General features: G+C 46.2%; 1 protein-coding gene across 5 annotated transcripts in view; it reads left to right on the top strand.

Annotated features, from left to right (window-relative positions):
- PARP16 (poly(ADP-ribose) polymerase family member 16) overlaps positions 1-14,864 on the top strand; it is a 35,427-nt gene that overhangs the window by 5,316 nt on the left and 15,247 nt on the right. Inside the window, exons 2-6 of one of the 5 annotated variants that reach the window (XM_016141039.2) lie at positions 5,282-5,419; positions 7,179-7,385; positions 10,166-10,337; positions 11,736-11,877; positions 13,222-13,300. In XM_016141039.2, the coding sequence (XP_015996525.1) occupies positions 5,282-5,419; positions 7,179-7,385; positions 10,166-10,337; positions 11,736-11,877; positions 13,222-13,300 (738 nt within the window). Of the gene's footprint in view, positions 1-5,281; positions 5,420-7,178; positions 7,386-10,165; positions 10,338-11,735; positions 11,878-13,218; positions 14,465-14,864 lie in introns of those variants that run through there. The other 4 variants (XM_016141038.2, XM_016141040.2, XM_016141037.2 and 1 more) reach the window with 4 other exon arrangements.

The raw sequence follows: 14,864 nt of genomic DNA, 5'->3' as shown, positions 1-14,864 counted from the left end.
TTTGTGAAGAAGTCTAGATAGTAGACTGTCACCCCTAATCTATTTTGATGACTCTGAATTGTCATACCTTGGGTTTGCGCAAAGCCAGGCGTACCTGTATGTAACTGCGGTGTCCACCTTCCAGCCTTCATCTTGGTAGCTCATCATCCCTCTCGCCCCACTAGTCCAGGTATCACTCTATTTGTCTGGTCCTGAGGCTGGTGACTTTTGCTATACCTTTGGTTCATTTCCTCCCAGCCTGTCTGCCCACATCTAGTAATTATGACTTCTGGTGTCTTCCTAGATGAGGGTATTTTTCAGATGTTGTTCCTTTTCTGCCAGCAATTCTTCCGGGCAACATTGCTTAACATCTAAACCTGAGTATTCCCACCTTTTCCTGGTGATAAGAATCACCTGTGACAACTTCTCTTTTCGGATTCCTGGGCCTGTCTCCAGGAGATTGTGATGTGGGTGGTTGCGAAGTGTCCACTGGGCTGTCCTGTATCGCCTGACTCAGCAAGGAGGTTGAGTTGTCTCCCTCCAGGGTTATCAGCCCTCTTTCTCCTCTGCTCATCCCCTCCCAGTTCTCTGCCCTTGGCCTCTGAGCCACCCAAACCACTTCTTTCTTGAGAGACTTCCTTTCTTAAACTCCTACAACCACCCAGCACTGCCCACCATTCAAGTCTTGCCCAGGCTGCCCTAGCCACTCATCCAGCTGAATCCTTTTTCCCTAGAGCAGAGGCCACAAAAATATGACAGGTTTTGTTTTTCCTCTAAACTTTTAGAAGTTGGGAAAATAAGATATGAAGCTTGCTGATTCCTTAAAAAAAAAAAAAAAAAAAAAATCTAAGGCTCCGCAGCCTGGGTCAAACCAGCTGGAATTGGGGTTTGGTAGCTGGGCCCTTTGCTAGGCCAGGGGTCTCTAGTTAAGTGCAGTCTTCACACTCTTTCTTAGACTCCCTCCTTCTCATTTTCATCACCTCTCTGGCCCTGGGTTCATTTGACTCTGGGGACACCTTGGAACAGGCTCTGTTCACTGCCTCTCTGCTAAACTCCTGCGCTCTCTCTGCCTCTCAGATCTTCCTTGTCACTCCACACCTCACCCTCATCCTACCTGCTCCCTAAAACCTCTCTGCCTTCTCCCTAACTCTCATCCTACCTGCTCCCTAAAACCTCTCTGCCTTCTCCCTAACCCTCAGAAATGCCTTCCTTCCCCCTGAACACCCCTTAATACAGTTCTTAGAAAATGCCTTCCACTGCCATGAGCTGTGGTTCTTAACTCTTGTCTGGTTGGAGGATGTTCTCTTTCCTGACCCCACTGCATATTGCACATGACATATATCTTTTTCCCTTCCTTTGACAGGGCTTAGTCACAGCCAGTAGCTGTCCTGGTTGTATTTTGGGATGTGGGAGAGTGAGTGGGAAACTCTAGAAACATACTTGATTGCCTTCCCAAGAAGCCTCTTGAAGTTCTGCTGCAATTGCTCCTTTGGGCTGAAATCGTCCATTATAAATTTCTCCACTGATTTGGTAGGAGAGAATCACAGGGACAGATCCTGGAGTCAGGCTGCCTGGCTTCACATCCCTGCCACTGAAGAGCTGCATGACCCTAGGCAAGGTGCTTAACCCCTCCAAGCCTCAGTTTCCTCCCCTTTAAAATAGGCTGTTGTGAGGATAAAATGATCTGCTGGCTGCACAGCTTTTAGCCCAGTGTCTGGCACATGATAACGCCTTAATAAATAGTAGCCATTACTCTCTTGTTCTGAAATTTGTGCCAGGTTCTAGGCCGGCTGCTGGGGCTCCAGGATACATAAGATGGAGTTGGCCCTCAGGAAGTGTTTGTCCCAGCCAGATGTGAGGTGGCTCCAGAGAGTTAAGTACCAACATAGGATTCTAATAGAGCACAGGGGAGCACAGGGGTCGTGGGTGGCCAGGGACAGGGGAGGTAGCTTTAGGCTGGCCATGAAGACTGAGTGGAATGTCATGTTGGGCAGCCGCAGAAGCACAGAGAAGGAAAGAAGTAGGGCAGTTGAGGAGTGGTATAGGGGGAGCATGTGAGAAGTGTGTGGCCGGAGGTACTATTAGGCAGAGGCCCGACCAGGTTCCCAAGGGCCTTGTTAAGGGCAGGGCTGCTAGATTTAGCAAATAAAATAGAGGCTACCTAGTTAAATTTGAATTTTAGAGAAGCAACAAATAGTTTTTAAAGAGTAATTATGCTCCACTTATTGTATGGGTTATACTTACACTAAAAAATTTATCTGAAATTCAAATTTAACTGGGTAGACTATATTTTATCAGGTAACTGTACTTGTGTGCCTGGTCTGCAGAAGGCCCTGCCAAAATACAGACAGGTTTTGGTCACCAGAGGAGGAATCCTATTAACTTGTTAGAGTAGATTTACTTTTCAGAGTAGCCCGAACAGTGAAATGAGACATAAGGGAGGCCAATTGAGGGGTCAAAGAGTGGGGGCAAAAGAGGGCAGCCAGGCAGGACACACAAGGCCCTGTCTGGGCAGGCAGCCGTCGGAGGCCCTGAGCCTTGGACGAGGGCTGTCCCCAGGGGAGCTCAGGCAAGGCCCTGGTCCAGTTTGGAGCTGGGAGAGGTCTCTCCTACCTCCTGAGACTGAGGCCCCGAAAGGGAACTACCTTAGCTGACTGCCTTTTTGTGGGGCTCCCTGTGCCCAGTTCTAGATTGTTGGCAAGGTCTGTGGCTCGCAGGTGGGATTAGAAAACAGGAGTGTTGGGCACAGTAATCGTGGGAGAGAAGACTCAGCTCTGGCGCTGGGATGACAAATGTAGACCAGGAGTAGAAAAGGAGGACTGAGGAGGCCACAGGCTGCTGGAGGGTGTCCTTTGGGTTGTGCAGCCAGCAGGCCGTGTGGGCGGCCCCCTGAAGGTACCCTCAGGGGCTCCATATTGCCCACAGAACAAAGCCCAGAGACCCCAAGGGGGGTGTCCAAGGCCCTTCACAGGATGGTCTCATCATCTTCTTCCATTCCTCCTGGTGACGACTCTCCCACACTCCAGGCTGCACCAAGCCACCTGCAGCTGATCATGGCAACCACCATGGCAGTCCCACTAGCATTAGGGTACTTAATACCTTCCTCTTACTTTAAGCACTGTACTTGTTTAACTTGATTAACCTGCACTGGGATCCCGTGAAGTGGCTACTAATATCATTTCAGTTCTGTATCTGAGGAAACTGAGACACAGGAGGTCAGACAGCTCACCTAGGTCACACAACTAGTATTGGGTACAGGACCAGGCTTGGGCCCAGGCTGCCTGAGAGGAGAGCCTGCACAATTTACCATGTCCCCTTCCACGTCCTTTACCACACGCTTGCTTTTGTGCTTCTGTGCCTTTGCATGTGAAACCCAGGTCTCACAGAACCTCCTCTGCAAACTCTTTACTGACCACCCCCTTTTCCCCCAGCCGCTATGCAACAGAAGTCCCGCTCGGCTTCCTTAGTAGTTTATATACATCTTCATGACAATGAATAGGTTTAAGTCATAATTATTTACCTTTCTGCCTCCCCACTGTGTAGTGCCAATACTTGGGAGCATTTACACACCCATACATTCATGTGTTTTTTTTTTTTTTTTAATTATTTCCTCACTGATGCTCCACAAGGCATGTAGAGATAGTTTTATGAGAAGTCTATTAATTGAATCTTTGGACTTAGAGACAGGAGTAAAACAGCCCTGAAATGTTTCTTATTTTCAACTGCAGAGTTGAATAAAATCTCCAAGGTCAGTGGTTATAGAAAAATGGAAAAGAACCACTGATATTCATGGAGTACCAACTACATCCTTAGTAAAGGAGCATGTGGGGAGTATTGTCAGGGAGAAATAAATAAGAAAAGAAATGGACATGTAGAGACCAGGCCCCAAGACTTTGTTACCTTCTTTAATCTTCCCAACAACCCAAAGTGGAGATAATGGGGTTCCTGTATTAGAGTGGAGATCAAGGCTCAGCAAGGTCCTGTGTTTGAGCAGGGATTTAAACCCAAATCTGTCTGCTCTTTCCCTGGCATCCAGGAAAGAGGAGAATTAGAAAAACAAGACAGTGCTCTGGGAGTCCTGGCTTTACTGGGGAGAAAGTATTGGGGCTGAGTGCTCTAGGGGTTTAAAGGAGAAAGGAGGTGCCTGGGTTGGTAGAAGTCAGGGAGTGGACGTTCCAGGGGACTGAGTGAACAAAGCTTGGAGGTGGTACAACCCAAGGCATATTCATAGACAGCACCAGTCTACAGTGGTGTTTTAAATGCCATGCTGGAGGGATTGGGCTTCTAGTCATAATTTCTGAGCCAAAGCTCTAGATACCTGTTAGCTCCTGTTAGTCGCTTATCAGACAGAAATCCTGGCACCAGATGTGTTTCAGAATTCAGATTCTGCTCGATTTTGCAAAGGTGGTAATGTGGTGCAATGACACTACTGAACTGACCCACTCAGCTGCCAGTCGCAGGCCACAGGGGCAGCAGCCTAAGTCAGAAGGCCCTAGGATGGACCACAGCTTGCCGCAGGGCATTACATCTCTACAGCAGTCGTTGCCGCAGTCCACAAGAGGCCCAGAAGCTCGTCTTAGCCCCCAAGAGGGACAGCTCACATGTAAGGACAGGAGGTTCACGTCGGGTGGGTACAGGAACTGCTCTGGCCTCATGAAGCCCCATGTTCTACAGAGGCTAGTCTCCCGTAAAAACGCCGTAGACATAGCTGCCAGGGTCCAGGGTCCTCACAAAAAGTCACCACACTCAGGGAGACCCCAAACCATGGATTCCCTGCCTGCAGTTTTTCCTAGTCCAGATGCGACTTACCATTCTGGGTCATTTGTACCATAAACAGGGTTGCCCTGTTATGTATGTAGTCGCCATACTACCTTTATCCAGTCTTCAGGGGAACAGGCTGACAGCAAGTTAACCAAAGATCATTTTCTTATGCTTTGTTAACCCTTTACCCACCCTCGTATACACCATGTATTTGTTAACACCTCCAGCAAGGTGGCATCCTATAATCAGACATTAATATTCCTGCAGCACAATGCATCAGCAGTAACACGATATGGGATAAATATTAAAGGACCCTCACATCAGCTCCAGTCGGGTTTTGTACCAAATTAGTTACAAAACAACGTTTTGTTGTTTGGAGGGTTAGAAGTTGGGTATTATTTGGAAAGGGGATAATAGACATGTGCATGTTCTTTTAGGAAATTGTCAGAAAAGGAGCGCAAATCATGTCCCCTACCACTAGAGGGCCCCTGGTTCTCATTTTATCCAGGATCTTTGCTAATGGAGGTTTTCCTCACTTCAGCTTGCAGATACCAGCAAGTTACCTAACCTGAAAGAACTTCTCTTGTCCTCCGGAGACAAAGACAAACGGGCTTGGGACCTGGTGAGCTGGATTTTATCCTCAAAGGTGCTGACGGTCCACAGTGCAGGGAAGGCAGAGGTGAGACTTTGGTCTGTAGGATCACAGGGACCTCCTTGTTTACCAGAGTGACCTGGGCAGCTTGTTGCAAATGCAGATTTCTGCACCTTGTCCCCAGAGATTCAGGTTCTGTGTCTGGAGCTGGGTCCAGGAACTCGTACAGTTGTAGTGCTAAGTTCTGTTCTCCCTCCTGCTACCCGTGTGACCTTGAGCAGGTTTCTTGGTGCATTTTAGTACCTCAGTTTCCTCATGTATAAAATGAGGATGCAAATAGTATACTTCCATTAGGGAAATGGCTGTGAGAGTTGAATGAATTTTCACACTTAGAACAATACCTAAGAACACATGCCAAGGGCTCAGTAAGTGTTGGGTATCACAAGCACCCCAGGTAGTAATCCTGATAAGGATACCTCAGGAAACATTGGCCTAAGCCAGTTGTTAGGAAACAGGCAGAGCCCAAAGTAATGGAAAATTTCAGGCTCTGGGTTCAAATCCCACTTCCATTCATAATTGAGTCTCCTTTTCCCCATTTGTAAATTGAGAATGTTAATAGTTACCTCAGAGGGGACCTGTGATAGAATGTGTTCCTTCCAGTCCAGTTTTTGGCATAGCACCTACTAGTATTGGCTACTGTGGGTAGAGTAGATAAGGCACTGGCTCCTTTACTTTTGATTTTGGACCAGTTAACTTCCATTAAAATATGAAGTGTTGGCGCCCAGGATTATCAATGTTTTATTGTGCTCAAACAAGGACATTAGCCTACCATGTATCATCATTTTATAAAAAGATGTTTTGACAAAAAAGGAGGGTGATCCTGACCATAGAATAAAGGATAGTTTTTCTAAAGAAAGGATTGTGTCAACCTTGCAGCAATATAAATATATCTGTTACATTTCCCTTATTTTTCTCATTTAATTACAAGCCAGAGAAAACTCTGCCACAGACTGAGTTTGGACTATGACTTACTGTTTATGAAATGAAGAGGATTATTACCCCTTATGAAGGAACTTACCCTTCTGTATGAATTAGCTTTTGCTGTGTAACAAACCATCCTCAAACTCTAGTGGCTTAAAACAACACTGATTGCTTCTCATGATTTTGTGGGTTGGTTGGGTGGTTATTCTGGGTGGGAATGGCTTGCCTGGTGCTGGATGCTCTAAAGTAGCCTCATTTCCATATCTGGGTCTTCAGCTGGGATGGCCACTATGGTTGGGGCCTTCCTTTATGAGGCTTTCATTCTCCTGAAGGTTAGCAGGGCTTATTCACATGGTGGTGACAGATGAAGGGTTCCTAGCAGCAGACAAGGAAGGGCAACCTTTTTTCAAGTCTCTATTGGCCATATGTTTACCAAGGTCCCATCGGCCAAGCCAGATTCAAAATTCCATAGAGTCCATGGAATCTTGGTGGAATTTTACCTGCAAATCCCACATTGTAAAGGGGTGAGAGGAAAATGTGTGGCCATTTTTTGCCATTTATCACATCTCCTGAGATTATTGTGAAGGGAATATAGGAGATAGGTGTGAAAGTGTTATGAAAATTAGAAGTGGTCCAGTTAGAAGGAGCAATGCTTCTCAGTCTATTGTAGGGATAAACATTTAAAGGAAAAGTCTTGAGTTATAACCTCTGAGCTTATTTATAAATTGATGTCATTATTCTCATGAAATCAGTTGTTCTCATGAGCAGAGTCCATAGGACTTAAGCCCAAGGCTTTAGGAGGCCATTTTGGCAGCACATTTACCAATTTCCTAAATAAAATTGCGACTCCCTTCATGTTTTTAAGTTTGAAAAGATCCAAAAGCTGACTGGTGCCTCTCACACTCCTGTCCCTGTGCCGGACTTCCTGTTTGAAATAGAATACTCCGACCCTGCAAATGCCAAATTTTATGAGACCAAAGGAGAACGAGACCTAATCTACGCCTTCCACGGGAGCCGCCTAGAAAACTTCCATTCCATCATCCACAATGGCCTGCACTGCCACCTGAACAAGGTGGGGCCTAAGCCTACTGACATTTTGGGAATGGGGTCAGAGCTGGTGGGGGATGGAGAGGGGCCTTGCTGTACAAAGTGTGACCTGTAGACCAGCAGCATCCCCCGAGAGCCTGTGAAAATGCAGAATCCTGGGCCCACCCTGGTCTTTCTGAATCAGAATCTGCAGTTTAACAAGATCTCCAGGTGATTCCTATACCAATTACAGTTTGAAAAGCATTGATTTAAAGATGGTTCTCAACCTTGACTGAACATTTAGAATCACTTGGGTAGCTTTTAAAAAATCTAATGCCTAGCCGCATCCCAGACTAGTTAAGTCAGAATCTCTGAGAGAGGGGCCCAGACAGTAGCATGCTTTAAAACTCCCCAGGTGATCTCAGTGTGTGGCCAACTCTCACTGCTCAGCATGGTCTCTGGACCAGTGGCATCCATGTCACCTGGGAGCTTGTTGGATAAGTGGAATCTCAGGGCCCACCACAGGCCACCTGATGAGAAACCACACTATAACAAGCTCTCCACTGTGCTTCATATGCATGTTGAAGTTTGAGAAGCAGATCTCTGGGGATCACTCCATCAGTCAGCCCTTGGAGAATTTGAGGGACCTGCCAAGGAGAGGTCCTTTCCCTCCCTCCTTAAGTTCCTACTTCCCTTTTTTAAGAGTCAATGTCAACCACCCCTTTTCTGCTGATACTTTTTTGCCTTTTAGTGAAGTGTAAGAGGAAGAGTACAAACAGGAGCCAAAAAGGCCGCCTTAGCAGCTCCGGCCCTGGGCAAATTGACTTAAACTCTCTGAGCCTCAATGTCCTCATCCGTAAAGTAGGACGCCGTCACCCACCTTCTGGTGTGCTGAGCAGATTAAAACAGTTCATGTATGGAAAAGGTTCTTTCTGTACTAAGCACCAAGGACACTGCTTTTTTAGGTTGATGGGAAGGGAATCTGGGGTAGGGAGTACTGCAGCCTTCCCCCCCAGTCGTGGCAGCATCTGCCTTGTCTGAAGGGCTGGATTCCTGAGCCAGCTGCTGAGTTGTGGCTTATATAGAGGCCGGAGGGACTTCCCAGCACTTCTGCAGCTGATTATCACAGTTGGGTTTTGTCAAGGATGACGGGCTTGTTTACACTGGCTCTCAGCTGATTATTCCAGGCTACTGGAATCCGAGGCCTCCGCGGCATACCAAAGCTGGCCTGAAGAAGTTGCTTGCAAATTACACTTGTACACCAAATCTTCTCTTCAGTGCCCCTGGGCATTTGCTGCTTAGTGGTATCTCATCAGAGTCCTTTGGTAAAGTGGCTGCTCTTTTGGCCTTTGTTTGGGTTTTCAGTGAGCAGCTTTCCATGTTGAGGGCATGAGATGGTTCTCATGGTAGAGATACCGCAAGTTTCCTACTCTTGTGTACCCCTGTTCACTGCAGCCTTGCTCAATTTTCTCAAGTCTAGGGAAGGGTGTATACATAGCAGGCATAAATGGAGAATGGATGTGGGGTCAGAGCAGAGGATATCCAGTATCCTTGGAGATGGTCTCTGTCAGCTTTTGAGATACGGGAACTCTGCTTAACCCAGCAAGGGGTTTCCCAGAGGCCAAGCAAAACTTGTTTCATTCCCCAAAGCTTCCCTTAACTGGCCTAGAATTGTAGAAGTCTAGTGCCATCAAATAGGACATTTCTCATTTCCCAAGCATAGGCTATTCAGTGAGCTGTTTGAGTCCACTCATCATCTTGAGATACTGATGCTGTTGCCCAAAAATAGCAGTTAAATTTCAACTTGAATGTTGAATTCCATCCATTGGTAGGAGCTACCTGAATTGTTGTGTTGAGGATTATGAATGAGTTAATGTAAATGAGTGCCATGATTGATATTTTTATGTTGGCCATTATAGTCTATTGACATTTACCTTGGACAAAGGATGTGTTTGCTGTGCCTGCTGTAGCCTCAACTTGAGATATTTCTCCTGAGATCCTTTTCTTACCTGGCAAGCTTCCTCATAGAGGGCACCAAGTTAGCACCGACCACCAGGAAGCTAAGCTGCCTCCTAGATTTTGGGACATTTTTCTTGGTCAACACCAACACAAAGAGTAAAACTCATATAGACCTGTTACAGTTTCTGGTCTGAGAGATGCATTTCTTTTCTAAGTAATGACTCAGATTACCTCCCCCTTCAAGTGTGATCCCCTTCCCAGTACATAGGGGTGAGACTTTGCTTCTGCAAGCCCATCACACCCTGGGGTAGGGAGTGCTGCACCATTTCCCCCAGTCATGCAGCAGGAATTACTATATATACTATGATACAAGAGCCTGTGATGGAGTGCCCACCCCTTTTATGTGCCAGCTGTCCTGCTCGATGCTCTATGTGCATTACCTCATTGAATCCTCATCTATCACCTTATAAGGGAGATACTGTGATCACCATTTTGTAAATTTAGAAACTGAGACCCAGAGAGTTTATATGACTTGCCAGCTTGTTGGAGATATAGGCAGGATTCAAATTCAGGTCTGTTTGGACTCATACCTATTTTTTATCACTCAACCTTGACCACGGAAACTACTAGTTTGCCCGGCTGTCAGCAACATCCACAATCAGTTAAATAGTCGTCAGATAGGAATATGTTTAGTAATGACACTATGATGATGTCATAGGATTTTTTAATCTTATGCCTTTTGCTGGGGGAAAAAAAAAGGTTTGAAAATTTTGTGTTTACAGTTCTGTTGGAAGACCCATGTTGCCTTGCTGTACTATTCTTCATTCACTCAGTCCTGTTTTTCTTCTGTTGGCTCTGCCATTCTAGACATCCTTGTTTGGGGAAGGGACCTACCTCACCAGTGACTTGAGCCTGGCCCTCATTTATAGCCCTCATGGCCATGGGTGGCAGCACAGCCTCCTTGGCCCCATCCTCAGCTGCGTGGCTGTGTGCGAAGTCATTGACCATCCAGATGTCAAGTGCCAAACCAAGAAGAAGGGTGAGTGAGCACTTGACTCAGACCTGGGCTGCAGGCTTGTGGGTGTGCAGGCTCTTGCTGTTGGGTGGGGTATCTGTTGCACACTAAGGGGTGGGCTGGGTCCAGAACAGTATAGGACAGGGGCCCTCCCCTCATGGAATGAGTAGTCTCAGCGAATGAACACACATTGGAAAAGACATAATTTACTGCAAGGTGGTGGGTAGAGTGCCAGGTAAGGGGGCTGATGGAGTCCACAGAGCAGCTCAGAGGAAGGAGCTATCATGGTGGGTCCAAGTGCTTAGGGAGAGATTTGGGGAAGAGGTGAGATTTGATAAATAAAAGCAAGTGTGTGAGGCCAGAATGTGGACTCCTTGAAAACAGGAACTGGATTTCATTCACTCTTGGGCACCTGGCATCGGGGAGCCTGGTGTGTACTTGACATTCAGTAAATATTTGCCAAACTGAAGCTAAAGACACGTGTCCAGACCTGTCCCTCCAGAGTATTCTGGTGTGTGCTGGAGCCCCTGGAAGATGTGAGTGGCAACTGAGGCCATTGGCAGTAAATCCCAGGCTCTCTAGGGAGCAGATGACTAGCTGGCTGCTTCAGTCTACTCCCCTGAGATGTCCCCCAGTTTATTTTTTCCTGTATATCCTGCTATTCTGCCCACAAAGGCAGAAGAGTCACAGAACTATCATTCTAGTCTCCAGAATTGGCCTGGTTGGTTCCACTGAGAAAAGGAAAATTGAGAAAACTGTCTGTTCCTGGCCTCTAATGTAAAACAACTGGAATCTTGAGGAACAGGCCCAGGTCTGACACCACCCTCCCAAACCAGACAGCATGAATATTTGCATTTATAATTCTTAGGTGGTTTGTAAACCATGACATTAGATTTCAAAACAAAACCTTGCAATATCTGCTGTCACACAAAAAGCTTTGGCCTTTTTTTTTTTAATTGCTGAAGCCTTTTCATGTTATTAAAAGAAAAGTTTTCTTTTTGTTTGTTTTTTAAATAAGTCTTGGTACAAAGGGTTGAAGATGTGATCTAAGAAGCTTGAATCCAGAATAGTTAATTTAAAATGCCTGCTAAGAGACTTGTCTCAGATCAAGTCCTGTTCCTCATCCCAGATTATTTCTGTGGTGTGGACATCAATCTGCTTCTTCTCTCTGCTTTCCCCACTCAGTCAAGTTTTTTTTTTTCCCTATATCTTTTATTTTCCTATCCTTTTTTTCCTCCTCCTGTTTGTCAATTCTCTTGTTTTTCAGTGTGCTTCTCATACAAACATAGGCCCATCCCCTGCTGGGACTTCTCCACTCCCAGGACCAGGAGGCTTGACCTGTTTATATACATAATTTGTTTCTTTTATTATTATATCCCCATCCCCCACCCAGTAAAGTTGTGCTTTACTCTCCTTATTCAGATTCCAAGGAGATAGATCGCAGGAGAGCAAGAATCAAACACAGTGAAGGGGGCGATATCCCTCCAAAGTACTTCGTGGTCACCAATAACCAGCTCCTGCGCGTGAAGTACCTGTTGGTGTACTCACAGAAACAGGCCAAGAGGTAAGAAGGACAACTAAAGGCTGCATTCAAAGTGTTGGGTTCTTAGTTATCAGTACCCCCTTTCCTCCTGCCTTAGTCCTCATTCGTGTATAAAATATGTAAAGCACTGTGCTAGTTGGAGTGAGTAGTGAGGATAAGGGTGAATAAGATGTGATCCTGGCCCTCAGAGGATTGTATAGTCCAGTGATGAAGATGGAAAGAGATTTGTAAACACAAATAACATGAGGGACTGAATAAAGCCAAACTGGCTGCCCCAGACATGAGGCCCCTCAGCTACCTCAGCTTCTGATTTCAATCTGAAACCCAGTGATTAGGTTAAGCTGAGAGGCAGGGTGGTGAGTGGATTCTGGCTGGGATTGTGTGCAGCTCAATTTGGTCAATTTCCACGGTGGCTGCTGAACTACCAATGGCTCGCCTCTGTACCTGAGATGCTTCATCTTCACCCCTAAAGTGAGGGTGTTGAACCCAACAGCAAAAGGGGCCTTCTGGTTCCTGAGAACCATGGTGGATGCCTCATCCCATCTCAGCAGTGTGGTGGGGGTGTATGTGTACAGGGCTCTCCAGGATCAGGGGTCACTTTCAGACTTTGTTGCATTGTTGGCCTCTGTGATAGAACTTCTCATGGGGATGAGTAGCAGGTGAGCAGGTAAGACAGGAAAGGGGGTTACTTTTAATACTTCCCACTCCTGCTTGTATACACCAATGGTTTCTATGCTTCAGAATTTAAGCCAGTAAAATTCTCCTCCTCTCAAGTTTGGGGTATTTGTATAGGGTTCTGGGGGACATTGTCCTTTGATTTAAAATCATCTGGCTTTTTGTACTTGAAAATTCCACTCCTTCCCACTTCTTCCTGGAGTGTCTCTTTAGTGCACACTTGGACAGTTTAGATCATCTCCCAGCGGGCCAAAGAGGATTTCCCCAGCACAGATTGGGATCCGTATGTGTCTGAAAGTGAAAAGACTTTTGCTAAATAACCTACCACCTGCCGCCATCTGGGCAGACACCTGGAGCGAGGTCATTCTTCTAGATACTAAAGTCCTGCTTAAGAAAAGACAGAGTATGGAAGGTTCAAGAGGAGCAGCTATGAAAGGGAAAATCAGGATGAGCTCATTGCATAGCTGTCTTTGTACATTTAGAACATGTTCTGGTGAAAGGCATGTCGGTGCCAGGGCAAAGAGCCTCAGATTTCTTGAGCAAAGGAGAATGCACGAAGCTTCATTTCATGGTTTACTCAGAGGATGAAATTCATCATTGCATTTTCTTTGAGCCAGAAGATCTTGCATACACTTCAAAAAAATGTTTTTCTCTTTTGGCCAACATCATTCTTTTTTCCCCCTTAAGCAGGGCTTCCAGCCAGCTGTCCTGGTTTTCCAGCCATTGGTTTACCGTCATGATATCCCTGTATCTGCTGCTGCTGCTCATAGTGAGTGTCATCAACTCCTCAGCTTTCCAGCACTTTTGGAATCGTGTGAAGAGATAATTTTTCTGGGCCTGGTGTGGGGGCCACCTCAACCATGTGCCTTATGACAACTTGTTCTGTACCTCCCGTGCTCCATGTCCAGCCAGGTAGAGCCTGGGGGCCAGTCGGGGACCACAGGACAATTTTCATATGCCATAAATGTATCGCTTGCCTTTGATGATGCTCCTAGCCATGTTCTGGCCAACAGGGACCACTGGTCCCTCACTCATAGGTTTTGTCTGCTCCTTCCTAAACTGTCCTAGGGAGTTGGCTTTTCCGTCAGGGCCAAAGGAAAAAGTCCTACTGCATTTAAAAACAAAGTGTCTACGCTGTCAGTGGTGTGTTTACAATCACTCCTGGCAGACGCTGGCCCTTTCTCTGATGCCTTCTGGAAGGCGGAAAATGTGTAGTGGGGACGATAAATCACTAGGCGGTTGCCTTGTTTTGACTTGAGACACTCAAGAGGAACAGTCATGTTCTCATAAAAATCGGTGGGATCGTTTTTGAATTCCATCGGCCTTTGTCTGTGAGTACAAAACATTTTCAGTTTTCCCAAATCAACAAACAACCTTCTGCTACAGCTGTAACCCCCGTGCCCGACCATAAATGAGAAAGGAGTTGGAGATATGATTAGAAATTACAAACTTAACAATGAGCAAGTTGAGTTGTCTTTTTCTAAAAATTACCAGCTGCTAATTATAGCTACAGGCCTGCCTCCTGATCTCGTTCTCACGAAGCTGCCTTGATTGTGGCCTGCCAGCCACAAGTGCCACACTGTAGGCATTCTGTCACGTCTGGCCTTTGAGACAGAGGCCTGTCTTGGTGTGCCACAGATGTGCATAGACTAAGTCTCCCACAGAGGGGTTGCAGGTCTTTGGGACTCAGCCTGGGCTTTACATGCGCAGGAAAAGCCTCTGGCTGCCCAGAGAGCTGCAGTTCGTGCCTCCTTCCTGCCCCGTTTCAGCCATAATGGATCCCTGTTTGAATTGGGGATGCGGGGAGGAGAGATTTCTGTAAAGAAGGAGGAAAGTCATTTTTCTGTAATTTGTGAAGTTGTGAAACAGCCGCTATCATGGTTCTTACACTGAGTATTGGAACATTTAAAAAATAATAAAGATATTTTCCTAATTACCGGGTCACCTTTGACTTTTCAGCCTCCACATGAGTCTGCCATGTATGCCCTTTTATAAAAATCTTATCTTTTGCTTTCCTTGTTTGAGGTGGCTGTTTGCTGGAAAGCATATATCACCAGGTTATCTAGTAGGTGTTAGATTTCTAGTCATGATATATCAAATATGAGTGCCTAGTGCGTGCAAGGTACCAGAAATAGGCTGGGACCAAGATCAAGATGCCCCCGTCCTTACTGAGCTGACAGTCTGGCAAGGTGGGCACATGGATGAACATTCTCAGGAGTGAGGTTGGCATTATATGGTATTATTATAAAGGAGTTTTGGAAAATACTTAGCAAAGACTTTTAACTTGGCCCGGAAGAATGGAAGTGACACGTGTAGCACTGCTAGGCGCCTTA

This window comes from Rousettus aegyptiacus, unplaced genomic scaffold (genome assembly GCF_014176215.1).
Source record: "Rousettus aegyptiacus isolate mRouAeg1 unplaced genomic scaffold, mRouAeg1.p scaffold_m13_p_3, whole genome shotgun sequence".
Classification (NCBI taxonomy): Eukaryota; Metazoa; Chordata; class Mammalia; order Chiroptera; family Pteropodidae; genus Rousettus; species Rousettus aegyptiacus.
This window is presented reverse-complemented; position numbering and strand designations above follow the sequence as displayed.